The 27,190-nt window shown below is 35.4% G+C and overlaps 1 protein-coding gene across 1 annotated transcript in view; it reads left to right on the top strand.

Annotated features, from left to right (window-relative positions):
• Window positions 1-7,177, top strand: part of LOC132563010 (centrosomal protein of 78 kDa-like) — a 95,296-nt gene extending 88,119 nt beyond the window's left edge. The window contains exons 9-14 of the mRNA XM_060227775.1: window positions 1,188-1,298; window positions 2,458-2,591; window positions 3,167-3,371; window positions 5,324-5,401; window positions 5,794-5,963; window positions 6,352-7,177. Of these exons, the coding sequence (XP_060083758.1) occupies window positions 1,188-1,298; window positions 2,458-2,591; window positions 3,167-3,371; window positions 5,324-5,401; window positions 5,794-5,963; window positions 6,352-7,177 (1,524 nt within the window). The remainder of the gene's footprint in view (window positions 1-1,187; window positions 1,299-2,457; window positions 2,592-3,166; window positions 3,372-5,323; window positions 5,402-5,793; window positions 5,964-6,351) is intronic.
• Window positions 7,178-27,190: the final 20,013 nt, after the last annotated feature.

Below are 27,190 nucleotides of genomic sequence, written 5' to 3' on the forward strand. Positions count from 1 at the left end.
GGCTGGGACTAATGGCTTACCAATACAGGGTCAGCAAAGGACACATGACATAAAAAGACAAACACAGGGTCAGTGAAAGGACACATGACATAAAAAGACAAACACAGGGTCAGTGAAAGGACACATGACATAAAAAAGATAAACAGGGTCAGCAAAGGCCACATGACATAAAAAGACAAACACAGGGTCAGCAAATGCCACATGACATAAAAAGACAAACACAGGGTCAGCAAAGGACAAATGACATAAAAAGACAAACACAGGGTCAGTGAAAGGACACATGACATAAAAGACAAACACAGGGTCAGTGAAAGGACACATGACATAAAAACATCAACATAGGGTTAGTAAAAGGCCACATGACATAAAAAGACAAACACAGGGTCAGTGAAAGGCCACATGACATAAAAAGATAAACACAGGGTCAGTGAAAGGCCACATGACATAAAAAGATAAACACAGGGTCAGTGAAAGGACACATGACATAAAAAGATAAACACAGGGTAAGCAAAGGACACATGACATAAACAGACAAACACAGTGTAAGCACAGGCCACATTACATAACATAAACATAGGATCAGTGAAAGGACACATGGCACAAAAAGATAAACACAGGGTCAGTGAAAGGACACATGACATAAAAAGATAAACACAGGGTCAGTGAAAGGCCACATGACATAAAGACATAAACATAGGGTCAGTGAAAGGACACATGACATAAAGAGACAAAGATAGGCTCAGCAAAGGCCACATGACATAAAAAGACAAACACAGGGTCAGCAAAGGACACATGACATAAAAACATATACATAGGGTCAGCAAAGGACACATGACATAAAAAGACAAACACAGAGTCAGCAAAGGCCACATGACATAAAAAGGCAAACACAGGGTCAGCAAAGGCCACATGACATAAAAAGACAAACACAGGGTCAGTAAAGGCCACATGACATAAAAGACAAACACAGGGTCAGCAAAGGCCACATGACATAAAAAGACCAACACAGGGTCAGCAAAGGACACATGACATAAAAAGGCAAACACAGGGTCAGCAAAGGACACATGACATAAAAAGGCAAACACAGGGTCAGCAAAAGGACAGATGACAGTTTTTGGAAGGCATTCATCAGTTTCACCGTTTATGTTTATTTTAGTGGTAGTACACGGTATCTTTTTTGTTGACAGTACAAATGGATTAAAGCAGACGATGCCTTAGAAGGAGGAAAATTCAAATCTGCGAAAAAACGTCGGACAAAGACCTTAAACTCAAGTTTTGGCCGGAAAGCCACAATCAGGGTAATTTAAAAGTTTTTTTTGAGGTCACTGACTCACAGGGTCAAGATGACCTATTGCTATCATGCATCGTCCGTCACTGTGTGCTGTCTGTCATCCACCGTTCGCTATTTACCATCTGTAATTTTTTCCTTTAAAACATTACTCCTGCTTAAGGCCTGAACAGATTTCAACAAAATTTGGTCTAAAACATCATTAGGGATGGAGGATCATTGCTTAAATTCAGAAATTTGTTTTTGTCCCCTAGGGACCAGGGAAAGGGGCCCCAAAAGGGTAGTTAGACAATACTTAATTCAAAACGCTACTCATCCTTAATGCTGGAATCAATTTCATTCAGTGTTTTTCTGTAACATGATTAAGGGTTGACAAATAATTCCTAAATTCAGAAATTTTATTCAACCCCTAAGGACTTGGGGATTGGGCCCCAAACAGGGAAATTAGACAATATTTTGCTTCAAAACCATAATTATTCTTAATGCCATGTTAGATTTCAACCAAATTTGGTGTGAAACATTACTGCAGGTGGGTTATGATTTCTTAAATTCAGAAAGTTGATTCGACCTCTGGTGACTTGGGGGTTGAGCCCCAAATTGGGAATTTAGACAATATTTTGGTGCATTTAAACCAAATGTGGCCTAAAACTTTATCAGGGAGTGGCAATGATATCAACCATGAATGGAGTGATCCTGAGATTGTCCTTACCAAATTATATTTTTATACTATGGTCCAAAATCCAACTTAGAACAAATAGTCGGAACTTCTTCTCATGTTTCAATCACATCGATGAGAAAAATGTTTGGATTTTTTTTTTAAAGAAAAGAAAGAGATTTTTTGTTATTACTAAAACTTCAGTATGGTAACCACAGTAATTATTTTGTAACATGATGGTGCAACAGTTTTTCAGTTACAGAGTCTACCACATTCGTGAGTTTCTGATACTTTCAGGGCATGTTCAAAATTTGAATTCATCAGATTTGTCAGACCACCATCAGCAAATTCTCTGGTTTGTCCATTGATTTGTCAATTGTCAGATGACTGTTAAGGGTTGCCCTCTCTTTGTTATCATTATTGTTCGAAGTTAATCAAACTGTCATTGCTGCAGAAGTTCTATTTGTAGTTTGAGCTTTCCAAAATTTGATGATCTTTCACTGTAAATTTTCAGATATCTGCGGGAGCAGCACGGCGACGAACCAAGTCAGCAGGAGCAGTAGGTGTGGCCAGACGCCTCCAACTGAACAACGAAGGCACCAAGTCAGGCATGCCATGGAGAACTGCTGCAAGAGCCAACAGATACAGGTGTGGTGAAACCTCCATGTCATACCTCCCATCACCCCAAAATCTCTGACATAGCCCAAGACAATAGGTAACCCTGTCCCCCTACCTCCCATTACCCCAAAATCATTTCTCTGACATAGCCCAAGACAATAGGTAACCCTGTCCACCTACCTCCCACTACCCCAAAATCATTTCTCTGACATAGCCCGAGATATGAGGTAACCCTGTCCACTTACCTCCCACTACCCCAAAATCATTTCTCTGACATAGCCCGAGATATTAGGTAACCCTGTTCCCTTGCCTCCCATCACCCCAAAATCATTTGACTGACACAGACTAGGATAAGAACACTTGTCCAGAAGTCTACAAGGCAAAGTGAAGATTACAATGACACAGATACATTCTTTATATTGAGAATTCTGTCCTGTGTACTCGTATCTGAAGGCTAAATCTTATCTGATGACTAACTGCCCCTGTCAACATATTCCAACAGCTTATATACCCAGTTATCTCCCTTTCTGACAGTGTGTACATCTAAAAGTTCTGAGAATCCCATTCTAGATTAACACTATCTATGACACTGTTGCTGTTTCCAGGGGATTTCCACCAGAACACATCCCAGGAAAGGCAAGTCTGTTTGAGAACAGTGAGGCATCCCCTAACACTTCCCCAGATCACTCAGCGTCACTTCTCATCACACACGATGACCTGGAGGACGAGGACACCCTTAGGGAGTTGGAGAAAGTTGTCCTTGACGACAGTGCTCTCTCTACAGGAATCAACAGTGCCAAGGAACTACAGGTGGGATTTTACATAAATAATGTGTAAAACAGATAATGTCCACATACAGTATACAAAATAAATCTCAGTACATGTGTACTTAATTTTTGTCAAATTTTAATAGATTTTATAAAATTTAATTGTACCAGAATAAAAATGTGTACTGTAAATAACAAACATCAGTATGATAGGTCATACAGGATAACAGTACAAACTAGTGATGCTTACAGAAGTAATCTACCATAAGATATCCTTTCCTTTTATATAAAGAACTCTATGGTTAACATGGATTTTGAACATTGGTAGTGTGCATCCTTGAGAGATTTGTCTCCCTTGGCTTAAATGTTGTCAATGGCAGTGATGGTCATCTCACCAATTATAAACACATACTATTACTATTAGACAAGAGATCATGCCTTCTCTAACATTACTACAAAAATAGAATAAAAAAACCCCAGAGACATAAGAAACAATTCCTGTTTAAATATGTTTGTTTATAATATCATTTTCCTGCTGAATTTTCATATCTTTTCATCGCAATTAGTATAAAAAACTGTTAACTGAGATTTTGGAAAATTATTTAGGATATTATATAGTTATGGATGTGATATCCTGATGATGAAATCTTGTGACTCTGTATGGGGCTCACCAAGGGTTTCACTATGTATGTATGTATATTATACTATTGTGTTCACTTCAGTGCCACGACCCTGATAAGTGAACCCACAAAACATAGATGATGAGGGAGGTAATATTTAACACAAATGATTCACATTAATTTAGGCAACCCAAGAGTTCTAAATGGCTTGAAATTTGACATTAAAGTAACCTTTTATCAAAGACTTGTGAACCCAGCCCCCACTCCTTTATAGTAATCATTGAATAAATGAAATGTTATTTAGTAAAAGCTAGGAAACTCCGTCATTGAAGGCAGCATTCTTTTCCTATAGTTAAAATGAATCAATTTCACTCAGATTAGTGTTATGGACTACAGAAACTCAATCAGCTAAAACATGTTAACTTTATTACAGAGAATCATGTATTGATTTTAAAATTCTGTCAACTTTTTAAAAAATAAAAAAATTGCTCTTTGTTTACACTGTGCCATCATTATTTAATTAGAATACTGAAATTCATTAAATAAATTTAATACTCTAGTGAATGATTCTCTCTTCAGAAAGCCAAGTCTGTTTGGCATGATGGAGTTTCACAATTAGCAGAATGAGTAATCTGTATAAATCATTGGTTTCCAACGCTCAATTGATTTCACTTGCCCGAAAAGTATGAGAAAAGATATTGGATCCTTCATTGGAAGAGGAAGAAAGATTTTTTTTTAATTTTCAAATTTAAAAATCCGTTTAATTTTCATAATGAAGAGAATAGTGTTCAATTTGGTGGCCTGCACTATCTTTCTCAATACAATTATTCCCGATGAGGCAGAATTGTTTGATCAATTTCAGAAAAATTTATCCTCAAAATAATTTAATTTTTTTCATTTTCAAGAAAAATGATGAATTTCCAGGTTATTTCAGCCTTTATCGTGATTTTCACTTGTGAGGGGATAAGTTGTTGTGGAGTACTGAAAAATACAAAACATTGTTATATATTCCCTGATCTCTAATGTTAATGAGGGCTTCACTCCAAACTTTGCTATTTAATCATATTACACATGAACAGTAGTGATACTGATAGAAAGATCAGTATAGGCCCACAATGCATTATCACTATATCAATATCGTTTTGCTAGTCACACAAGATTTTTCACACCATGTTGGTATTTTTGGAATATAACTGGAAGTTAGTTGTGAATGTTACACAAAAACGCAATATGTTGTCTGTCAGAAATTGCTCATCTGAGATGATGGTAATTTGTTGAAACACGTATAACACGAGAAAAAAATGCTAGAAATTTTTGTTGTAAGTCACTCAGGAGTTGTCTCCCTTAGTTTAATTTCTATGCCTCCTGCCAACAGATAGAACTGATACAGATGAAGAGACAACTACAACAGGAGAGGCTTGCCAGGGCCAAGTGTGACAAGAAAATCATTGAAGTTAGTAGAGTCATTTATTGAGATTGTTGATTGACCCTTGACCCCTGACCCTTGAATGTCGCCATCATCCATGTTCTCATATCACATAGGAGCAGTGAGAAAAGACTCTCCTACAAAAAAAACATAATTTGTACACAATATCATGATCATTATGATCTTGTGGAAAAAATGATCACATTTTGCCATTTCAATTTTGTTGATCACAAAGTCTTAAAATAAATAGTTTCTTTCAGTTGAAATGAAATCAGAATCTATCAAAACGGTATAGGAAGTATATATATCAGATAGAAAGCTTGATATGGCATTTATTGTTGTTTTGAATGACACAACTTCGCAATCGAGTAAACTATTGATATGAATAAAATTGTTGTAATACATTTGTTGTTACACAGTTGTCTATAGAAAACAGACGACTACAGGATGACTATGACCGTTTGAGAAGGAGTCAGTTTGGGAATGGGGCACCTGGGGGTAATATTCTGGATGATGACAGTACACTGGAAAGTATAGAAGGTGCCTTCAAACAATTCCACCAGTTCCTCGACCTTCTCAAAGATGCAGGGTAAGTATTCCAAAGTTAACAGAAAACTTGGTGATTCATGCACTTAGGTACAGAAAATTCCTACTTTTACAGATACTACAAAAAGTTAGGCTTTTTTTTCCTTGTTCATGTCCCTGGATCAGGCACCAAATGAAGAATTATGGTATTTAATGACGATCATTTGTCGAAAATCACTTGGTAGTTTCATTGGATTTCTTTGAAATATTCTTAGACTGGAAGTGTAGTTTGTTAATTTTGAGGAATGATATACAAGTATATTGTAAACAATTTTTTTTTATATTGATGAAATTGAAGCAGATATACAGGTGTAAAAATACTATAATAAACATTTTTGTTGATGGAATAAAATAGATTTGTCTCAATACTGATGAGTTCCTGTTTTTTTCAGTCTGGGACAGTTGATCACAATGGCTGGACTTGATCACAAAGAATCACCGTTTGTCAGTGCTAGTCAACTTCCCGTCACTAAGGGACAGAGCTATAGTCAACAACCAAAGTCATCTACGCCATACAACAACTCAACTACAAGTCGTATCCCACCACGCCCCACTAAACCTATCACCAAGACCAACGGTTTCCTTGGGGATATTTCATCAAGCAATAAAGTGGTGACATCTGGTGGAACCTTCAGTGTCTCCGCAGCCAAGGATCCGACCATGAAAGGACATTTTGAGGGGACCTATAACACCGCCGAGCAAGCGAAACATGATGAATTGTATGAGAGAATATTACAGGAGACTTCAAACGCATTCCATCATAATCGTGTTGATGCGTTATCTGCGGGTGGAAAGTCCCAAGGGGAGGCAATCCAAGGTGACAGTAAACAGCAAAATGGGGACAGTGGAAATAAGGACAAAGCAAAGGAATGGAGTAAAAAACTTGGTGAAGAAATTGTGTTTGATGCCAGCGAGGTGGATGATTCCCCTAAAGCTAGTCGTCCTGTGCCGCTACCACGGGGCAAGTCTGCTGAGGATGATGATGTGGACTTAAAAAACAATAAACCATCTGAAAAAGGAAAACCTATTGATACAGCAGGACCTGGTCCCAGGGAGGGGTCACGCATGAGCGATTATAATTACAGTATGGACAGTTTTGAACAGTCATACCTAAGTGAACGTGGAGAGGTGGTTCGATTTGATGGAGATTTTGACACTTATGGCAGTTCACCATCACCCCCACCCCAAATTATAGAGAGTGAAGAAAACGACTTCTAGGCAACACAAATTAAAATTCTGTTTCAATTTTTATTTATTTTTTTTTTTTACTAACATATACACATTGTTTAGAAATGTAATTCTGACAAGATCATTCATGTTTGCTTTTTAATTTGATATGATTTACTGGAAAATTAGCTAGACTTTTGCAGAAGCTTAACAATTGAAAGACGTTATTCCTATTGTTGGTGATTTATGCATGATTGTGAATTGTTGTAACTGGGAAATTGTAAGAGATGGTATAACAGAGTTATCTCCCTTGACCTTTCTGATTAATCCTGCTTATGTGTCTTAAAAACTTTTCAAATAGAATTGTAAGAAAAACTTAAACTCTCCGTCCAAAACTTATAAAATGAATAATCTTTCGTTATCTGTGCAAAAATGATTTAACAGAAATATTTCTTTGTTTATTCTTAACTCATTATGATGCCTTTTTCACATCTGACTTGTATATCCAGCAATAAGCCCATTTCAGATAATAAGCCCATGCAAGGTTATAAGCCCATGTCAGGTTATAAGCACATTCATGGTAATAAGCCAAGTCAATATTGCTATCTCACTGTTCTGCTACCCAGCCCCTGACTTTATCTATATTGTTGCCCGAGATTTACTATTGTTGAATCAGTAATATTATATTATTTCCCTGGTTGTTGAGACTGGTTACAGGTCTGGTACAATAAGATCCATTCCAATATTGCTGAGATTATTAAGAATACAGTGATGTGAGTCTATTGAATATTTATGAATATAAACGTATGTACAGTATTAAACACTGGGTGAAAATTTTAAAGATTGGCTTAAAATCACTTGGAGGAGATGTTCTCTTTGTGAAAATGTAAATACATTGTATATATACCAAAGAATGCTGCTAGCTTTAAGGCTTCCTATAAATTTGTTTAATTGGGGATGAACTCTGACCTTGTCAAAATGGCTACACATGGTACATTTTGTTTGGCAAGAAATATTGATTTTTGTATTACCAAACCTTACTTGGGTACCTCATTAGAATGGTGTGATGTTTAAACAGTGTTACTGTACATAGGGTAGCTCATTAGAATGGTGTGATGTTTAAACAGTGTTACTGTACATGGGGTATCTCATTAGGATGGTGTGATGTTTAAACAGTGTTACTGTACATGGGGTATCTCATTGGGATGGTGTGATGTTTAAACAGTGTTACTGTACATGGGGTAGCTCATTGGGATGGTGTGATGTTTAAACAGTGTTACTGTACATGGGGTATCTCATTAGAATGGTGTGATGTTTAAACAGTGTTACTGTACATGGGGTATCTCATGTGGATGGTGTGATGTTTAAACAGTGTTACTGTACCTGGGGTATCTCATTAGAATGGTGTGATGTTTAAACAGTGTTACTGTACATGGGGTATCTCATTAGAATGGTGTGATGTTTAAACAGTGTTACTGTACATGGGGTATCTCATTAGAATGGTGTGATGTTTAAACAGTGTTACTGTACATGGGGTATCTCATTGGGATGGTGTGATGTTTAAACAGTGTTACTGTACAGGGGTATCTCATTAGAATGGTGTGATGTTTAAACAGTGTTACTGTACCTGGGGTATCTCATTAGGATGGTGTGATGTTTAAACAGTGTTACTTTCACAATCTACTCGGTTTCTGAAGATATATATCTGTTGTGAATTTGACTTGAAGTTAAGGTGGCGGTGTATTGCTGTTGATTAACTGTGATAGACAGATTTGTGTCTGTGTTTGTAGTGTTGGATACCACTGGTAGTTACTGTTCTGTAACAGTGAAGTAACAATAACTGTAATGGAACATTGCCGATTATGATGGAGACTTGACATCCTACCCATTCTCTATATATCTATGTGATACATATCGTATCTCTGGTCCAGGTGGACACTCGACATCCAACCCATTCTCTATATATCTGTATTATACATATCATATCTCTGGTCCAGGTGGACACTTGACATCCTACCCATTCTCTATATGTCTATATTATACATATCGTATCTCTGGTCCAGGTGGACACTCGACATCCAACCCATTCTCTATATATCTCTATTATACATATTGTATCTCTGGTCCAGGTGGACACTTGACATCCTACCCATTCTCTATATATCTATATATACTTATCGTATCTCCGGTCCATAAATATATCTACTTGATTCCACTTATTAAATCTCATATACCCTTATTGAGGTAGAGTTTTACTGGTTAAAGAAATCATTTTTGATTTTTTTTTTATTCCTCTGTTTTTACATGAGTTGTTTCCCTTGTTTATTTTTTTCGTCTGTGATATTGTGCAGGTTGTATCCTGTAAACAAATGTTTAAATCTGGAAATGTTTAGAGGATCTTACAATCCTCACATAAAACATGCAGCTATCCATTTGCTAAAAAAATTTGAGTTAAAGCTGAAATATGTTTCAGGTATTCTAGTGTGAATTATACACTGGACATATAAAGATAGTCTTTTGTTATACCAGGGCATTACAACTCATAGCATATATAGAGTAAAGTAATCAACATCAAAACAGCTGAATGATTTATACTGAGCATTTCAAGTTTGAAACTAATGCTGTATTCAAATTTTTTTCTGATATCTTTTGCCCTGATTTAATGTCGTCCTTCTAGTGACAAAATTTATACCATGATGAATCATGAAAAATTACAAAGTGATTCTGTGGCCTTGGAAAATTCAGAGGTCAAAGGTCAAGGTCACTGATTCTATTTATAGAAAATTGTTACAGATTTTCTAAGTTTATATTTATTTGCAAATTGTAATTGTTGAAATTAATTGTTGATAATCATGTGATAATGTATGATATTGAAGTGACATTGAATAATTTTTGTTTTCTTTTTTTGCGAGATGTTTTTCATTTGTGTTGATTTTGATAGGTGTTGTAATACCTTGCAATTCAGCAATACCCATTGTACATAGTATAGTTGAGGTTTATGTATTGTTTATATAAACAAGATACTGGGGGTATAAATAGCATCACTTGGAATATCCTATACTCTATAGTTGTAATATTTACAGAGAATTTAATTTCACAAAATCAGATACCCAGTGAATATTTCTACAGAGAATGAAAATCTCAGAGAGTATCTGTTTTGCCTTTGTATCTGGACACCAGTAAATGGATGTGCATGAAATCAAACACTTTGAAGGATCCCAAACTGGGATGTTTACCATGAAATATTAGCTAGCAAAAGTTAAACAAATATAAAGTGATATAATGTTTAAAATGTATAGAGAATTCAAATATTTTCTTCATTTATGTCTCCTACTTAATATTTTTATCCATCCGTCTTGAAATGTGTATCACAAGTAATGAAGAAAATCTGTCAGATTTTTGTATCTACATGTGCATTACTGAAAACAAGATCAAAAGAAGAATAATCTTTGATGCCATTTTCTAGTGATGCTTGACAAGGATGTCTGCCACATTGCATGAGTGATTCCCATTGTCTTTTAGCTCACCTGGCCCAAAGACATCCATCATCTGATGTCAACTTTTTCCTTTAAACAACTTCTTCTCAATAACAAATGGATCCAATGTTTCGATATTCGGGTGGTATGTTCCTAGGATGAAGCCTGACAAAGTTTGCGAAAAGAAATGGCCTTCGGTTATGTTCAAGGTCACAGGAGTCAAATTTTTAAAAACCTTTAAATGACTTCTTGAGGCTTGTTATTTGGCTGGTATGTTCCAAGGATGAGACCTGACAAAATCTGGTTTAAACAACTTCTTTTCATGAACTAAAAGGCCTAGAGACTGTTATATATATATATACACCAGGTGAGCGCTGCAGGCCCATTGGGCCTCTTGTTTTTTGTATATTTTCACTTCATTGATAAATAAAAGTTTACCTAATCTTTTAGTAGTATAAATTTGAATCAAATAAATTTTAGCAAGTTTATGTATATTTAAATCAATGTTTCTTCAAGCAAAATCACTAATTAACGTAAATTGAAGTTCACAAAAATTGTTGGGTTTACCAGAATGTAAAATTGACAAATGTATATATATTTATTGTTTAGACTAGAAATCTTTCCCCTCTTTACCTGTATATAGATATGTACCACGATAACCTGTTGACAGCTGATTTGTAGACAATTTTAATTTATTCATTAGTAAAACATCTTTTGAGAAGACATCTTGTGTGTGTGGTTTGTTTTTTGCTCTATATCAGTCCTGCCTACTCTGTTTATCTGTGTTCTCACACAGTAAGTGTTTATCTGTGCTGTCACAGAGTAAGTGTTTTCTGTGCTCTCACGCAGTAAGTGTTTGTCTGTGCTCTCACATAGTAAGTGTTTGTCTGTGTTCTCACAGAGTAAGTGTTTATCTGTGCTCTCCCAGAGTAAGTGTTTATCTGTGCTATCACACAGTAAGTGTTTATCTGTGCTCTAACACAATAAGTGTTTATCTGTGCTCTCACACAGTAAGTGTTTATCTGTGCTCTCACACAGTAAGTGTTTATCTGTGCTCTCACACAGTAAGTGTTTATCTGTGCTGTCACAGAGTAAGTGTTTATCTGTGCTCTCCCAGAGTAAGTGTTTATCTGTGCTCTCACACAGTAAGTGTTTATCTGTGCTGTCACAGAGTAAGTGTTTATCTGTGCTCTCACACAGTAAGTGTTTATCTGTGCTGTCACAGAGTAAGTGTTTATCTGTGCTCTCACACAGTAAGTGTTTGTCTGTGCTCTCACAGAGTAAGTGTTTGTCTGTGTTCTCACAGAGTAAGTGTTTATCTGTGCTCTCCCAGAGTAAGTGTTTATCTGTGCTCTCACACAGTAAGTGTTTATCTGTGCTCTAACACAATAAGTGTTTATCTGTGCTCTCACACAGTAAGTGTTTATCTGTGCTGTCACAGAGTAAGTGTTTATCTGTGCTCTCACACAGTAAGTGTTTATCTGTGCTCTCACACAGTAAGTGTTTATCTGTGCTCTCACACAGTAAGTGTTTATCTGTGCTGTCACAGAGTAAGTGTTTATCTGTGCTCTCACACAGTAAGTGTTTATCTGTGCTCTCACACAGTAAGTGTTTATCTGTGCTGTCACAGAGTAAGTGTTTATCTGTGCTCTCACACAGTAAGTGTTTGTCTGTGTTCTCACAGAGTAAGTGTTTATCTGTGCTCTCCCAGAGTAAGTGTTTATCTGTGCTCTCCCAGAGTAAGTGTTTATCTGTGCTCTCACACAGTAAGTGTTTATCTGTGCTCTCACACAGTAAAGTGCTCTCACATAGTAAGTGTTTATCTGTGCTCTCACACAGTACGTTTTTATCTGTGCTCTCCCAGAGTAAGTGTTTATCTGTGCTATCACACAGTAAGTGTTTATCTGTGCTCTCACACAGTAAGTGTTTATCTGTGCTCTAACACAATAAGTGTTTATCTGTGCTCTCACACAGTAAGTGTTTATCTGTGCTCTCACACAGTAAGTGTTTATCTGTGCTCTCACACAGTAAGTGTTTATCTGTGCTCTCACACAGTAAGTGTTTATCTGTGCTGTCACAGAGTAAGTGTTTATCTGTGCTCTCACACAGTAAGTGTTTGTCTGTGTTCTCACAGAGTAAGTGTTTATCTGTGCTCTCCCAGAGTAAGTGTTTATCTGTGCTCTCACACAGTAAGTGTTTATCTGTGCTCTAACACAATAAGTGTTTATCACATCTGTGCTCTCACACTCTCACACAGTAAGTGTTTATCTGTGCTCTCACACAGTAAGTGTTTATCTGTGCTCTCACACAGTAAGTGTTTATCTGTGCTCTCACACAGTAAGTGTTTATCTGTGCTCTCACACAGTAAGTGTTTATCTGTGCTCTCACACAGTAAGTGTTTATCTGTGCTCTCACACAGTAAGTGTTTATCTGTGCTCTCACACAGTAAGTGTTTATCTGTGCTCTCACACAGTAAGTGTTTATCTGTGCTCTCACACAGTAAGTGTTTATCTGTGCTGTCACAGAGTAAGTGTTTATCTGTGCTCTCACACAGTAAGTGTTTATCTGTGCTCTCACACAGTAAGTGTTTATCTGTGCTCTCCCAGAGTAAGTGTTTATCTGTGTTGTCACAGAGTAAGTGTTTATCTGTGCTGTCACAGAGTGTTTATCTGTGCTGTCACAGAGTGTTTATCTGTGCTCTCACACAGTAAGTGTTTATCTGTGCTCTCACACAGTAAGTGTTTATCTGTGCTCTCACAGAGTAAGTGTTTATCTGTGCTCTCACACAGTAAGTGTTTGTGTGTGCTGTCACAGACTAAGTGTTTGTCTGTGCTCTCACACAGTAAGTGTTTGTCTGTGTTCTCACAGAGTGTTTATCTGTGCTCTCACACAGTAAGTGTTTATCTGTGCTCTAACACAATAAGTGTTTATCTGTGCTGTCACAGAGTAAGTGTTTATCTGTGCTGTCACAGAGTAAGTGTTTATCTGTGCTCTCACACAGTAAGTGTTTATCTGTGCTCTCACACAGTAAGTGTTTATCTGTGCTGTCACAGAGTAAGTGTTTATCTGTGCTCTCACACAGTAAGTGTTTGTCTGTGTTCTCACAGAGTAAGTGTTTATCTGTGCTCTCCCAGAGTAAGTGTTTATCTGTGCTCTCACACAGTAAGTGAGTAAGTGTTTATCTGTGCTCTCACACAGTAAGTGTTTATCTGTGCTGTCACAGAGTAAGTGTTTATCTGTGCTCTCACACAGTAAGTGTTTATCTGTGCTGTCACAGAGTAAGTGTTTATCTGTGCTCTCACACAGTAAGTGTTTATCTGTGCTCTCACACAGTAAGTGTTTAGTGTGCTGTCACATCTGTGAGTAAGTGTTTATCTGTGCTCTCACACAGTAAGTGTTTATCTGTGCTCTAACACAATAAGAGTTTATCTGTGCTCTCACAGAGTAAGTGTTTATCTGTGCTGTCACAGAGTGTTTATCTGTGCTGTCACAGAGTGTTTATCTGTGCTCTCACACAGTGTTTATCTTTGCTCTCACGCAGTAAGTGTTTATCTGTGCTCTCACAGAGTAAGTGTTTATCTGTGCTCTCACACAGTAAGTGTTTGTGTGTGCTGTCACAGACTAAGTGTTTGTCTGTGCTCTCACACAGTAAGTGTTTGTCTGTGTTCTCAGAGAGTGTTTATCTGTGCTCTCACACAGTAAGTGTTTATCTGTGCTCTCCCAGAGTAAGTGTTTATCTCTGCTCTCACATAGTAAGTGTTTATCTGTGCTCTCACACAGTAAGTGTTTATCTGTGCTCTCACAGAGTAAGTGTTTATCTGTGCTCTCCCAGAGTAAGTGTTTATCTGTGCTCTCACACAGTGTTTATCTGTGCTCTCACACAGTAAGTGTTTATCTGTGCTCTCACAGAGTAAGTGTTTATCTGTGCTCTCACACAGTAAGTGTTTATCTGTGCTCTCACACAGTAAGTGTTTATCTGTGCTCTCACACAGTAAGTGTTTATCTGTGCTCTCACACAGTAAGTGTTTATCTGTGCTGTCACAGAGTAAGTGTTTATCTGTGCTCTCACACAGTAAGTGTTTATCTGTGCTCTCACACAGTAAGTGTTTATCTGTGCTCTCACACAGTAAGTGTTTATCTGTGCTCTCACACAGTAAGTGTTTATCTGTGCTCTCACACAGTAAGTGTTTATCTGTGCTCTCACACAGTAAGTGTTTATCTGTGCTCTCACACAGTAAGTGTTTATCTGTGCTCTCACACAGTAAGTGTTTATCTGTGCTCTCACACAGTAAGTGTTTATCTGTGCTCTCACAGAGTAAGTGTTTATCTGTGCTCTCACACAGTAAGTGTTTATCTGTGCTCTCACACAGTAAGTGTTTATCTGTGCTGTCACACAGTAAGTGTTTATCTGTGCTCTCACACAGTAAGTGTTTATCTGTGCTCTCACACAGTAAGTGTTTATCTGTGCTCTCACACAGTAAGTGTTTGTGTGTGCTCTCACACAGTAAGTGTTTGTCTGTGCTCTCACAGAGTAAGTGTTTATCTGTGCTCTCACACAGTAAGTGTTTATCTGTGCTCTCACACAGTAAGTGTTTATCTGTGCTCTAACACAGTACGTGTTTATCTGTGCTCTCACACAGTAAGTGTTTATCACAGAGTGTGTTTATCTGTGCTCTCACAGAGTAAGTGTTTATCTGTGCTCTCACAGAGTAAGTGTTTATCTGTGCTCTCACACAGTAAGTGTTTATCTGTGCTCTCACAGAGTAAGTGTTTATCTGTGCTCTCACACAGTAAGTGTTTATCTGTGCTCTCACACAGTAAGTGTTTATCTGTGCTGTCACAGAGTAAGTGTTTATCTGTGCTGTCACAGAGTAAGTGTTTATCTGTGCTGTCACACAGAGTGTTTATCTGTGCTCTCACACAGTAAGTGTTTATCTGTGCTCTCAGAGTAAGTGTTTATCTGCTCTCACACAGTAAGTGTTTATCTGTGCTCTCACAGAGTTAGTGTTTATCTGTGCTCTCACACAGTGTTTATCTGTGCTCTCACGCAGTAAGTGTTTATCTGTGCTCTCACAGAGTAAGTGTTTATCTGTGCTCTAACACAATAAGTGTTTATCTGTGCTCTCACACAGTAAGTGTTTATCTGTGCTCTCCCAGAGTAAGTGTTTATCTGTGTTGTCACAGAGTAAGTGTTTATCTGTGCTGTCACAGAGTGTTTATCTGTGCTCTCACACAGTAAGTGTTTATCTTTGCTCTCACGCAGTAAGTGTTTATCTGTGCTCTCACAGAGTAAGTGTTTATCTGTGCTCTCACACAGTAAGTGTTTGTGTGTGTTGTCACAGACTAAGTGTTTGTCTGTGCTCTCACACAGTAAGTGTTTGTCTGTGTTCTCACAGAGTGTTTATCTGTGCTCTCACACAGTAAGTGTTTATCTGTGCTCTCACACAGGAAGTTTTTATCTGTGCTCTCCCAGAGTAAGTGTTTATCTGTGCTCTCCCAGAGTAAGTGTTTATCTGTGCTCTCACACAGTAAGTGTTTATCTGTGCTCTCACAGAGTAAGTGTTTATCTGTGCTCTCCCAGAGTAAGTGTTTATCTGTGCTCTCACACAGTAAGTGTATATCTGTGCTCTCACACAGTAAGTGTTTATCTCTGCTCTCACATAGTAAGTGTTTATCTGTGCTCTCACACAGTAAGTTTTTATCTGTGCTCTCCCAGAGTAAGTGTTTATCTGTGCTCTCACACAGTAAGTGTTTATCTGTGCTCTCACAGAGTAAGTGTTTATCTGTGCTCTCCCAGAGTAAGTGTTTATCTGTGCTCTCACACAGTAAGTGTTTATCTGTGCTCTCACACAGTAAGTGTTTATCTGTGCTCTCCCAGAGTAAGTGTTTATCTGTGCTCTCACACAGTAAGTGTTTATCTGTGCTCTCACACAGTAAGTGTTTATCTGTGCTCTCACACAGTAAGTGTTTATCTGTGCTCTCACACAGTAAGTGTTTATCTGTGCTCTCACACAGTAAGTGTTTATCTGTGCTGTCACAGAGTAAGTGTTTATCTGTGCTCTCACACAGTAAGTGTTTATCTGTGCTGTCACAGAGTAAGTGTTTATCTGTGCTCTCACACAGTAAGTGTTTGTCTGTGCTCTCACAGAGTAAGTGTTTGTCTGTGCTCTCCCAGAGTAAGTGTTTATCTGTGCTCTCACACAGTAAGTGTTTATCTGTGCTCTAACACAATAAGTGTTTATCTGTGCTCTCACACAGTAAGTGTTTATCTGTGCTGTCACAGAGTAAGTGTTTATCTGTGCTCTCACACAGTAAGTGTTTATCTGTGCTCTCACACAGTAAGTGTTTATCTGTGCTGTCACAGAGTAAGTGTTTATCTGTGCTCTCACACAGTAAGTGTTTATCTGTGCTCTCACACAGTAAGTGTTTATCTGTGCTCTCCTAGAGTAAGTGTTTATCTGTGTTGTCACAGAGTAAGTGTTTATCTGTGCTGTCACAGAGTGTTTATCTGTGCTCTCACACAGTAAGTGTTTATCTTTGCTCTCACGCAGTAAGTGTTTATCTGTGCTCTCACACAGTAAGTGTTTATCTGTGCTGTCACAGAGTAAGTGTTTGTCTGTGCTCTCACACAGTAAGTGTTTATCTGTGCTCTCACACAGTAAGTGTTTATCTGTGCTCTCCCAGAGTAAGTGTTTATCTGTGCTCTCCCAGAGTAAGTGTTTATCTGTGCTCTCACACAGTGTTTATCTGTGCTCTCACGCAGTAAGTGTTTATCTGTGCTCTCACAGAGTTAGTGTTTACCTGTGCTCTCACACAGTAAGTGTTTATCTGTACTCTCACAGAGTTAGTGTTTATCTATGCTGTCACAGAGTAAGTGTTTATCTGTGCTCTCCCAGAGTAAGTGTTTATCTGTGCTGTCACAGAGTAAGTGTTTATCTGTGCTGTCACAGAGTAAGTGTTTATCTGTGCTCTCACACAGTAAGTGTTTATCTGTGCTCTCACACAGTAAGTGTTTATCTGTGCTGTCACAGAGTAAGTGTTTATCTGTGCTGTCACAGAGTAAGTGTTTATCTGTGCTGTCACAGAGTGTTTATCTGTGCTCTCACACAGTAAGTGTTTATCTGTGCTCTCCCAGAGTAAGTGTTTATCTGCTCTCACACAGTAAGTGTTTATCTGTACTCTCACAGAGTTAGTGTTTATCTGTGCTCTCACACAGTGTTTATCTGTGCTGTCACAGAGTAAGTGTTTATCTGTGCTCTCACAGAGTAAGTGTTAATCTGTGCTCTAACACAATAAGTGTTTATCTGTGCTCTCACAGAGTAAGTATCTGCCACAAGTCGCTTACATGTTTCTGGTCTAAGTGACCCGTCATCAGAGCAACAGTGACAAATTGTGACGTCATGAATATTGACATAAACAACATGGATCGGTGACGTTGTATAACTTGTAAAGATTGACGAACAAGATAAAAAAAAACAACCTGAAGTACTGTTTTAACAGTGTTTTAGATATAATAAAGCGCAGTGAACAGAGTACATCAGTTTATGATGTTGTTGTTCCTCCTAGTTCTAATGTCTAAGTCCTATGCCATCACCCTGCATACTTACAGAAATCCACGACAAGACAAAAAACGTGATACACAACCGCAAAAGTGCAAGGCATCGGCTCCTCATTCGCATGTCTGGATGTACATGTGACTTGATGGTAGCAAGTTTGATACATGAATGAAACAAAGCGAAAGATGAGGTCAAATTAAAGTCAATGAAGCAGAAGAATAAAGGTCACAGTGACCTACATTTCACTAACCTAGTCCATGTATTCTTTAGTGAGACTTCTTTGTCATACTTAAGTGGAAGATCAGCATATGCCCCAGACAGTGGTTTGATGTCACATTAACAATTAAATGATGTCACATCAGCAATGTTCAGCATTGAGCTAAAAACTTTTACCTGCATAGAAACACAGAGTTAAGGGGAAAAAAATCATTCACAACATTTGGGGTGCGATAGGTGATCTCAACCCTCTGGGAAAGATTCTTCAGGTGACATTCACTCTGCAAACCTCGAGTTTGACAACTTAAGAATCTTTCCTCTCATTTTGAAAGAGATCACCAAATGTTAACCTACAATGCATGTTACTCCAAAGGTGCTGAGAGATTCCATCATTGTGCAACTTTGGCTTTATATTATTTGCAAGGAATTACAGAACCCCCCACCCGTAATATCTGTACATAATTTAAAACATATAATGTCCTTTGTCTCGTCATCATCAGCAGCGACAGGAATGCTTATAAGGAACATTCGTTGTTATGGCTTTCCTTCCATGTATCACTGTATTTCGAAGTATCAGATAATTATCTGTATGAAATTTCTGATGTTCTGGTCGAGTTTCGACAAAATTGCCATCAGTCACTTTTTGTAAATACAAGATTTCTGATTAAATCAAGAATCAAAATAGAATTTATATCAGGTCAAATTTGATTCAGATTCTTCTAACAAAGTAAAATACACAATATTTACACCAGGTATTATTAAAGTAATATCGTCACAAATAATCCAGAGTAAGTTCTCCTTGGTGTGAAAACTGCCTCTTTAAAGAGCCAGACCCACTCCTCGACCGATATTATTTTATATAACAGAAAAAATTCATGATTTTCTATATTTCTCGGGTAGCAAAAGTTCTGACTAACCCTGTAATACCGCAATTTTAAAGAAAATCGCTACCAATCTAATGTAATAAATAGTTTTTAAAAAAGTATTTGAAACGACTCAGTGCTAATTCATAATTATGCAGGAAGTCCTGCCCTCTGACGCATGCACAAAGAACTGTAAATAAATCTGCCGTCTTTCAACATGGCAAAAAGCGTGCGAGGGAAGCGGGGAAGAAAACGTGTTTTGATGGACTCTGAGGCGAAAAGAAGGAAGATGGCGGCTGGTTCATATGCTGTATCGCTCTCTGTTTGGCTCTCTCGTGTAGTATCACTCTAAAATCATATTCATAAATATTCTTATCATCGAATATTCACTTTGGATAGATCCATTTTGCGATGTTCTATATGTTCGTTACCGTATTGTAGCCCCCATTTGAGGGCCTCTTTGCAATTAATCGTAGTGTTTCTCGTAATCTGCACGTTTTTGTGTCATATCTAAGCATTGAAAGATGTGATCAGTACACACGTTAGATGATTTCCATACATGATATATAGAGTATTGATTGCATTTATCGGTAAAATCTCTTTACAAGCGTTGTCACATGGATGTACTACTCACCTCTTACTCCATTTTTGCTTTGGTTCTGACCGTGTCTGAACGTGGCCTTGGCCTTTTTATCATGTCACTCCCAATTTGATACTTTGCTTCATAAAGTCATCACAAAAATATCAACCTGTAGTAGTTTTGACCTTGACCTTAGATATTCTGACATTGAACTTTTGTAACACAATGTAATATTCCTAACTTTGCTTCAGGATGCCATAACAATATATACAATTACAAGACAGAAAATTTCACCCTTGACCTTTTGTCAGACTGATTTCAATCAATGAAAAAAAATTTAAAGGTAAATGCCTATTACTTTTAAGTCTTGCTTTCAACCCAATGGTAATGTGTTTGCTAATATGAAATGGTGGGCTGTTCAAATCACACTGCATCTGGTATTATCCTTAAGCAATTTTTGTATCACTATACCTGTAGCATTTTGTGATGGATCAAATTTCATCTGTAAGTTCCCCTTAGAACCTACATGTGCAAAAGCCATTTTGACACTGATTAAACAGAGGCCCATGGGCCTTAACAGCATCTGATAACGAAAATTTTCAGCAAGGAGAAAGGTTGTTTTTACTACTTTGAATAAAATCTTACGAAGAAGCTGTTTTCCATGATGTAGATGGTAGTTTTGGTGAGGAGTTGGTAACTATAACAAGTGTTACCTATTTTTTGACAGTAAAGTTGGAGCTCAATCCAACTGGTGAAACGTTAGAAGTTTGAAATAGGTGTTGCACAGAAAACCATGATTACGCAATCATGTTACAAAATGGCGTCCCTGGCTGCCATATCAAAGTTTTCACAAGGTCGGAAAATAACAACACTTGGTCAGGACCAACTCAGGATCATTTCATGCAAGTTTGAGCTTGATCCTGCTGGTGGAACTTGAGAAGAAGTTTGAAATGTCAAAAAACAATTTACGCACAGCAGACCCTTCGGGTCACATGACCTAAAAATACAGGACGGAAAAGATTCAAACAATGGTAAGTGCCAAGATTTCTCTGGGATCTCTTCTTCTTATATTAACAAATGTATATTATAGAACAAAAACCTGTTATCTGAGGAAGATTTATCCAGTGCAGGTCTTTTCTGAAAAAAATGGGTTAAGTTAACCTCTTGTAAAGAACAAAAAACAATCAAAATTACTTTTCAATATTTATTTTCTAAACATTGGAAAAATATAAATGTCACAAATGTCAAATTCATGCAGAATTTTGTTTCTATTCAGTAAGTTTTCTGATGAAGTCAGCTCAATAAAACACTTATATGTATTTTTGATATCGGTCTGGAATTCATCGATTCTTAACTGATATAAAAAAAGTTGATAGAACATCAGAATTATTCAGACTATATGAGAATATGTACTTGGATGATTTTTTTCCCACCTTGAACCAGTTTTTGTGACTTATAAATGAATGACAAAGATTTCAACCATACAAGAAGAAACTTACAAGTCAAATTTCTGAAAGAAAATAATTTTTTAATTGAGTTTTAAATTGGACTTAAAAAATTAAGACATGTTGGTCTGAACAAATTAATTTTGGTTTTGTAGATATTTAAATCAATCAGAAGAAACAAAGACAATAAGTATGGTACATCTAGACCAAGGGTTACTGGTCAGTTATATTCATCAGTTATTTTTTATTCTAATGTGAAATTTTATTTCACTTTGTGAAAGGAGGAAATCTGTGAAGCACTAACTAGGTTAGTATTTTCCAGAAAGGAAAACACGGGAAAAGAAAAGATTAGACACAATTAGCAACACACTCAATACATTTTTATGCATTTCAAGTTTTATTCTACATAACTAAACATCTCTTCCAATTTTTTTAATGTGAAATATCAACTAAAACAGATATCTTTCAATATACCTGATATGATTTTTAAAGAAATTCTAAAGTGATATCTGTGTTTGTCGATTTCTTTTTTAACTTTTATGTGAAGTTGAATTTCACTTTATCAAAAGAAAGAATTACTAGAAATGCTAAGTTAGTTTTTACAGGTAGAGAAGGCGCAGGAGATTGAGATAAAGACAAAAGCAAAACCTCTTAGTTTCAATAATAAATATACATTTTAAAATAAACATTTTATGTTAAGGCAGCGATATCAAAAGAAAATAATATTTTTAATTTGAAGTTGAATTTCACTTTACCAAAGGAGGAATTCCTAGAAACACTAACTAGGTTAGTTTGTACAGGCGGGAAAGGCTTTGGAAATTAAGATAAAGACTAAAGGAAAAACTCTTTCAGTATCAATAATAAATATATGTCTTAAAATAAACATTTTCAGTTAAGGTAGCCATATTCAGTTAACAAACCTTTGTAAAGTGAACTTGAATTTCACTTTACCAAAGGAGGAATTTCTAGAAACACTAACTAGGTTAGTTTTTACCGATAGAAAAGGTTCTGGCAATTGAGATAAAGACACAAATTAATTTTGGTTTTGTAGATATTTAAATCAATCAGAAGAAACAAAGACAATAAGTATGGTACATCTAGACCAAGGGTTACTGGTCAGTTATATTCATCAGTTATTTTTTATTCTAATGTGAAATTTTATTTCACTTTGTGAAAGGAGGAAATCTGTGAAGCACTAACTAGGTTAGTATTTTCCAGAAAGGAAAACACGGGAAAAGAAAAGATTAGACACAATTAGCAACACACTCAATACATTTTTATGCATTTCAAGTTTTATTCTACATAACTAAACATCTCTTCCAATTTTTTAAATGTGAAATATCAACTAAAACAGATATCTTTCTATATACCTGATATGATTTTTAAAGAAATTCTAAAGTGATATCTGTGTTTGTCGATTTCTTTTTTAACTTTTATGTGAAGTTGAATTTCACTTTATCAAAAGAAAGAATTACTAGAAATGCTAAGTTAGTTTTTACAGGTAGAGAAGGCGCAGGAGATTGAGATAAAGACAAAAGCAAAACCTCTTAGTTTCAATAATAAATATACATTTTCAAATAAACATTTTATGTTAAGGCAGCGATATCAAAAGAAAATAATATTTTAATGTGAAGTTGAATTTCACTTTACCAAAGGAGGAATTCCTAGAAACACTAACTAGGTTAGTTTGTACAGGCGGGAAAGGCTTTGGAAATTAAGATAAAGACTAAAGGAAAAACTCTTTCAGTATCAATAATAAATATATGTCTTAAAATAAACATTTTAAGTTAAGGTAGCCATATTCAGTTAACAAACCTTTGTAAAGTGAACTTGAATTTCACTTTACCAAAGGAGGAATTTCTAGAAACACTAACTAGGTTAGTTTTTACCGATAGAAAAGGTTCTGGCAATTGAGATAAAGACACAAATTAATTTTGGTTTTGTAGATATTTAAATCAATCAGAAGAAACAAAGACAATAAGTATGGTACATCTAGACCAAGGGTTACTGGTCAGTTATATTCATCAGTTATTTTTTATTCTAATGTGAAATTTTATTTCACTTTGTGAAAGGAGGAAATCTGTGAAGTACTAACTAGGTTAGTATTTTCCAGAAAGGAAAACACGGGAAAAGAAAAGATTAGACACAATTAGCAACACACTCAATACATTTTTATGCATTTCAAGTTTTATTCTACATAACTAAACATCTCTTCCAATTTTTTAAATTTGAAATATCAACTAAAACAGATATCTTTCTATATACCTGATATGATTTTTAAAGAAATTCTAAAGTGATATCTGTGTTTGTCGATTTCTTTTTTTAACTTTTATGTGAAGTTGAATTTCACTTTATCAAAAGAAAGAATTACTAGAAATGCTAAGTTAGTTTTTACAGGTAGAGAAGGCGCAGGAGATTGAGATAAAGACAAAAGCAAAACCTCTTAGTTTCAATAATAAATATAGATTTTGAAATAAACATTTCAAGTTAAGGCAGCGATATTCAAACAAAATAATTTTTAACGTAAAGTTGAATTTCACTTTACCAAAGGAGGAATTCCTAGAGACACTAACTAGGTTAGTTTTAACCGGTAAGGAAAATGTCGGTAATTGAGATAAAGACAAAAGCAACAACTCTTTCAGTTTAAATAATAAATATACGTCTTCATATAAATATTTTAAGTTAAGGCACAGATATTCAGAAAAAAGTGTTTTGAAAGTGAAGTTGAATTTCACTTGATCAAAGGAGGAATTCGTAGAAACACTAACTTGGTTAGTATTTACCGGTAGGGATGCTGCCGGAAATTGAGATAAAGACAAAAGCAAAACTTCTTTCAGTTTCAATAAACAAAACTATACATCTTGAAATAAACATTTTAAGTTAAGGCAGCGATATTCAGAAAACAATTTTTTTGAAAGTGAAGTTGAATTTCACTTTATCAAAGGAGGAATTCCTAGAAACACTAACTAGGTTAGTTTGTACAGGCGGGAAAGGCTTTGGAAATTAAGATAAAGACTAAAGGAAAAACTCTTTCAGTATCAATAATAAATATATGTCTTAAAATAAACATTTTAAGTTAAGGTAGCCATATTCAGTTAACAAACCTTTGTAAAGTGAACTTGAATTTCACTTTACCAAAGGAGGAATTTCTAGAAACACTAACTAGGTTAGTTTTTACCAATAGAAAAGGTTCTGGCAATTGAGATAAAGACACAAATTAATTTTGGTTTTGTAGATATTTAAATCAATCAGAAGAAACAAAGACAATAAGTATGGTACATCTAGACCAAGGGTTACTGGTCAGTTATATTCATCAGTTATTTTTTATTCTAATGTGAAATTTTATTTCACTTTGTGAAAGGAGGAAATCTGTGAAGTACTAACTAGGTTAGTATTTTCCAGAAAGGAAAACACGGGAAAAGAAAAGATTAGACACAATTAGCAACACACTCAATACATTTTTATGCATTTCAAGTTTTATTCTACATAACTAAACATCTCTTCCAAATTTTTAAATTTGAAATATCAACTAAAACAGATATCTTTCTATATACCTGATATGATTTTTAAAGAAATTCTAAAGTGATATCTGTGTTTGTCGATTTCTTTTTTTAACTTTTATGTGAAGTTGAATTTCACTTTATCAAAAGAAAGAATTACTAGAAATGCTAAGTTAGTTTTTACAGGTAGAGAAGGCGCAGGAGATTGAGATAAAGACAAAAGCAAAACCTCTTAGTTTCAATAATAAATATACATTTTCAAATAAACATTTTATGTTAAGGCAGCGATATCAAAAGAAAATAATATTTTAATGTGAAGTTGAATTTCACTTTACCAAAGGAGGAATTCCTAGAAACACTAACTAGGTTAGTTTGTACAGGCGGAAAAGGCTTTGGAAATTAAGATAAAGACAAAAGGAAAAACTCTTTCAGTATCAATAATAAATATATGTCTTAAAATAAACATTTTAAGTTAAGGTAGCCATATTCAGTTAACAAACCTTTGTAAAGTGAACTTGAATTTCACTTTACCAAAGGAGGAATTTCTAGAAACACTAACTAAGTTAGTTTTTACCGATAGAAAAGGTTCTGGCAATTGAGATAAAGACACAAATTAATTTTGGTTTTGTAGATATTTAAATCAATCAGAAGAAACAAAGACAATAAGTATGGTACATCTAGACCAAGGGTTACTGGTCAGTTATATTCATCAGTTATTTTTTATTCTAATGTGAAATTTTATTTCACTTTGTGAAAGGAGGAAATCTGTGAAGTACTAACTAGGTTAGTATTTTCCAGAAAGGAAAACACGGGAAAAGAAAAGATTAGACACAATTAGCAACACACTCAATACATTTTTATGCATTTCAAGTTTTATTCTACATAACTAAACATCTCTTCCAAATTTTTAAATTTGAAATATCAACTAAAACAGATATCTTTCTATATACCTGATATGATTTTTAAAGAAATTCTAAAGTGATATCTGTGTTTGTCGATTTCTTTTTTTAACTTTTATGTGAAGTTGAATTTCACTTTATCAAAAGAAAGAATTACTAGAAATGCTAAGTTAGTTTTTACAGGTAGAGAAGGCGCAGGAGATTGAGATAAAGACAAAAGCAAAACCTCTTAGTTTCAATAATAAATATACATTTTCAAATAAACATTTTATGTTAAGGCAGCGATATCAAAAGAAAATAATATTTTAATGTGAAGTTGAATTTCACTTTACCAAAGGAGGAATTCCTAGAAACACTAACTAGGTTAGTTTGTACAGGCGGGAAAGGCTTTGGAAATTAAGATAAAGACTAAAGGAAAAACTCTTTCAGTATCAATAATAAATATATGTCTTAAAATAAACATTTTAAGTTAAGGTAGCCATATTCAGTTAACAAACCTTTGTAAAGTGAACTTGAATTTCACTTTACCAAAGGAGGAATTTCTAGAAACACTAACTAGGTTAGTTTTTACCGATAGAAAAGGTTCTGGCAATTGAGATAAAGACACAAATTAATTTTGGTTTTGTAGATATTTAAATCAATCAGAAGAAACAAAGACAATAAGTATGGTACATCTAGACCAAGGGTTACTGGTCAGTTATATTCATCAGTTATTTTTTATTCTAATGTGAAATTTTATTTCACTTTGTGAAAGGAGGAAATCTGTGAAGTACTAACTAGGTTAGTATTTTCCAGAAAGGAAAACACGGGAAAAGAAAAGATTAGACACAATTAGCAACACACTCAATACATTTTTATGCATTTCAAGTTTTATTCTACATAACTAAACATCTCTTCCAAATTTTTAAATTTGAAATATCAACTAAAACAGATATCTTTCTATATACCTGATATGATTTTTAAAGAAATTCTAAAGTGATATCTGTGTTTGTCGATTTCTTTTTTTAACTTTTATGTGAAGTTGAATTTCACTTTATCAAAAGAAAGAATTACTAGAAATGCTAAGTTAGTTTTTACAGGTAGAGAAGGCGCAGGAGATTGAGATAAAGACAAAAGCAAAACCTCTTAGTTTCAATAATAAATATACATTTTCAAATAAACATTTTATGTTAAGGCAGCGATATCAAAAGAAAATAATATTTTAATGTGAAGTTGAATTTCACTTTACCAAAGGAGGAATTCCTAGAAACACTAACTAGGTTAGTTTGTACAGGCGGGAAAGGCTTTGGAAATTAAGATAAAGACTAAAGGAAAAACTCTTTCAGTATCAATAATAAATATATGTCTTAAAATAAACATTTTATGTTAAGGCAGCGATATCAAAAGAAAATAATATTTTAACGTAAAGTTGAATTTCACTTTACCAAAGGAGGAATTCCTAGAGACACTAACTAGGTTAGTTTTAACCGGTAAGGAAAATGTCGGTAATTGAGATAGACAAAAGCAACAACTCTTTCAGTTTAAATAAT

This window comes from Ylistrum balloti, unplaced genomic scaffold (genome assembly GCF_031769215.1).
Source record: "Ylistrum balloti isolate Yb309-2 unplaced genomic scaffold, AGI_CSIRO_Ybal_v1 Utg371556, whole genome shotgun sequence".
NCBI lineage: Eukaryota > Metazoa > Mollusca > Bivalvia > Pectinida > Pectinidae > Ylistrum > Ylistrum balloti.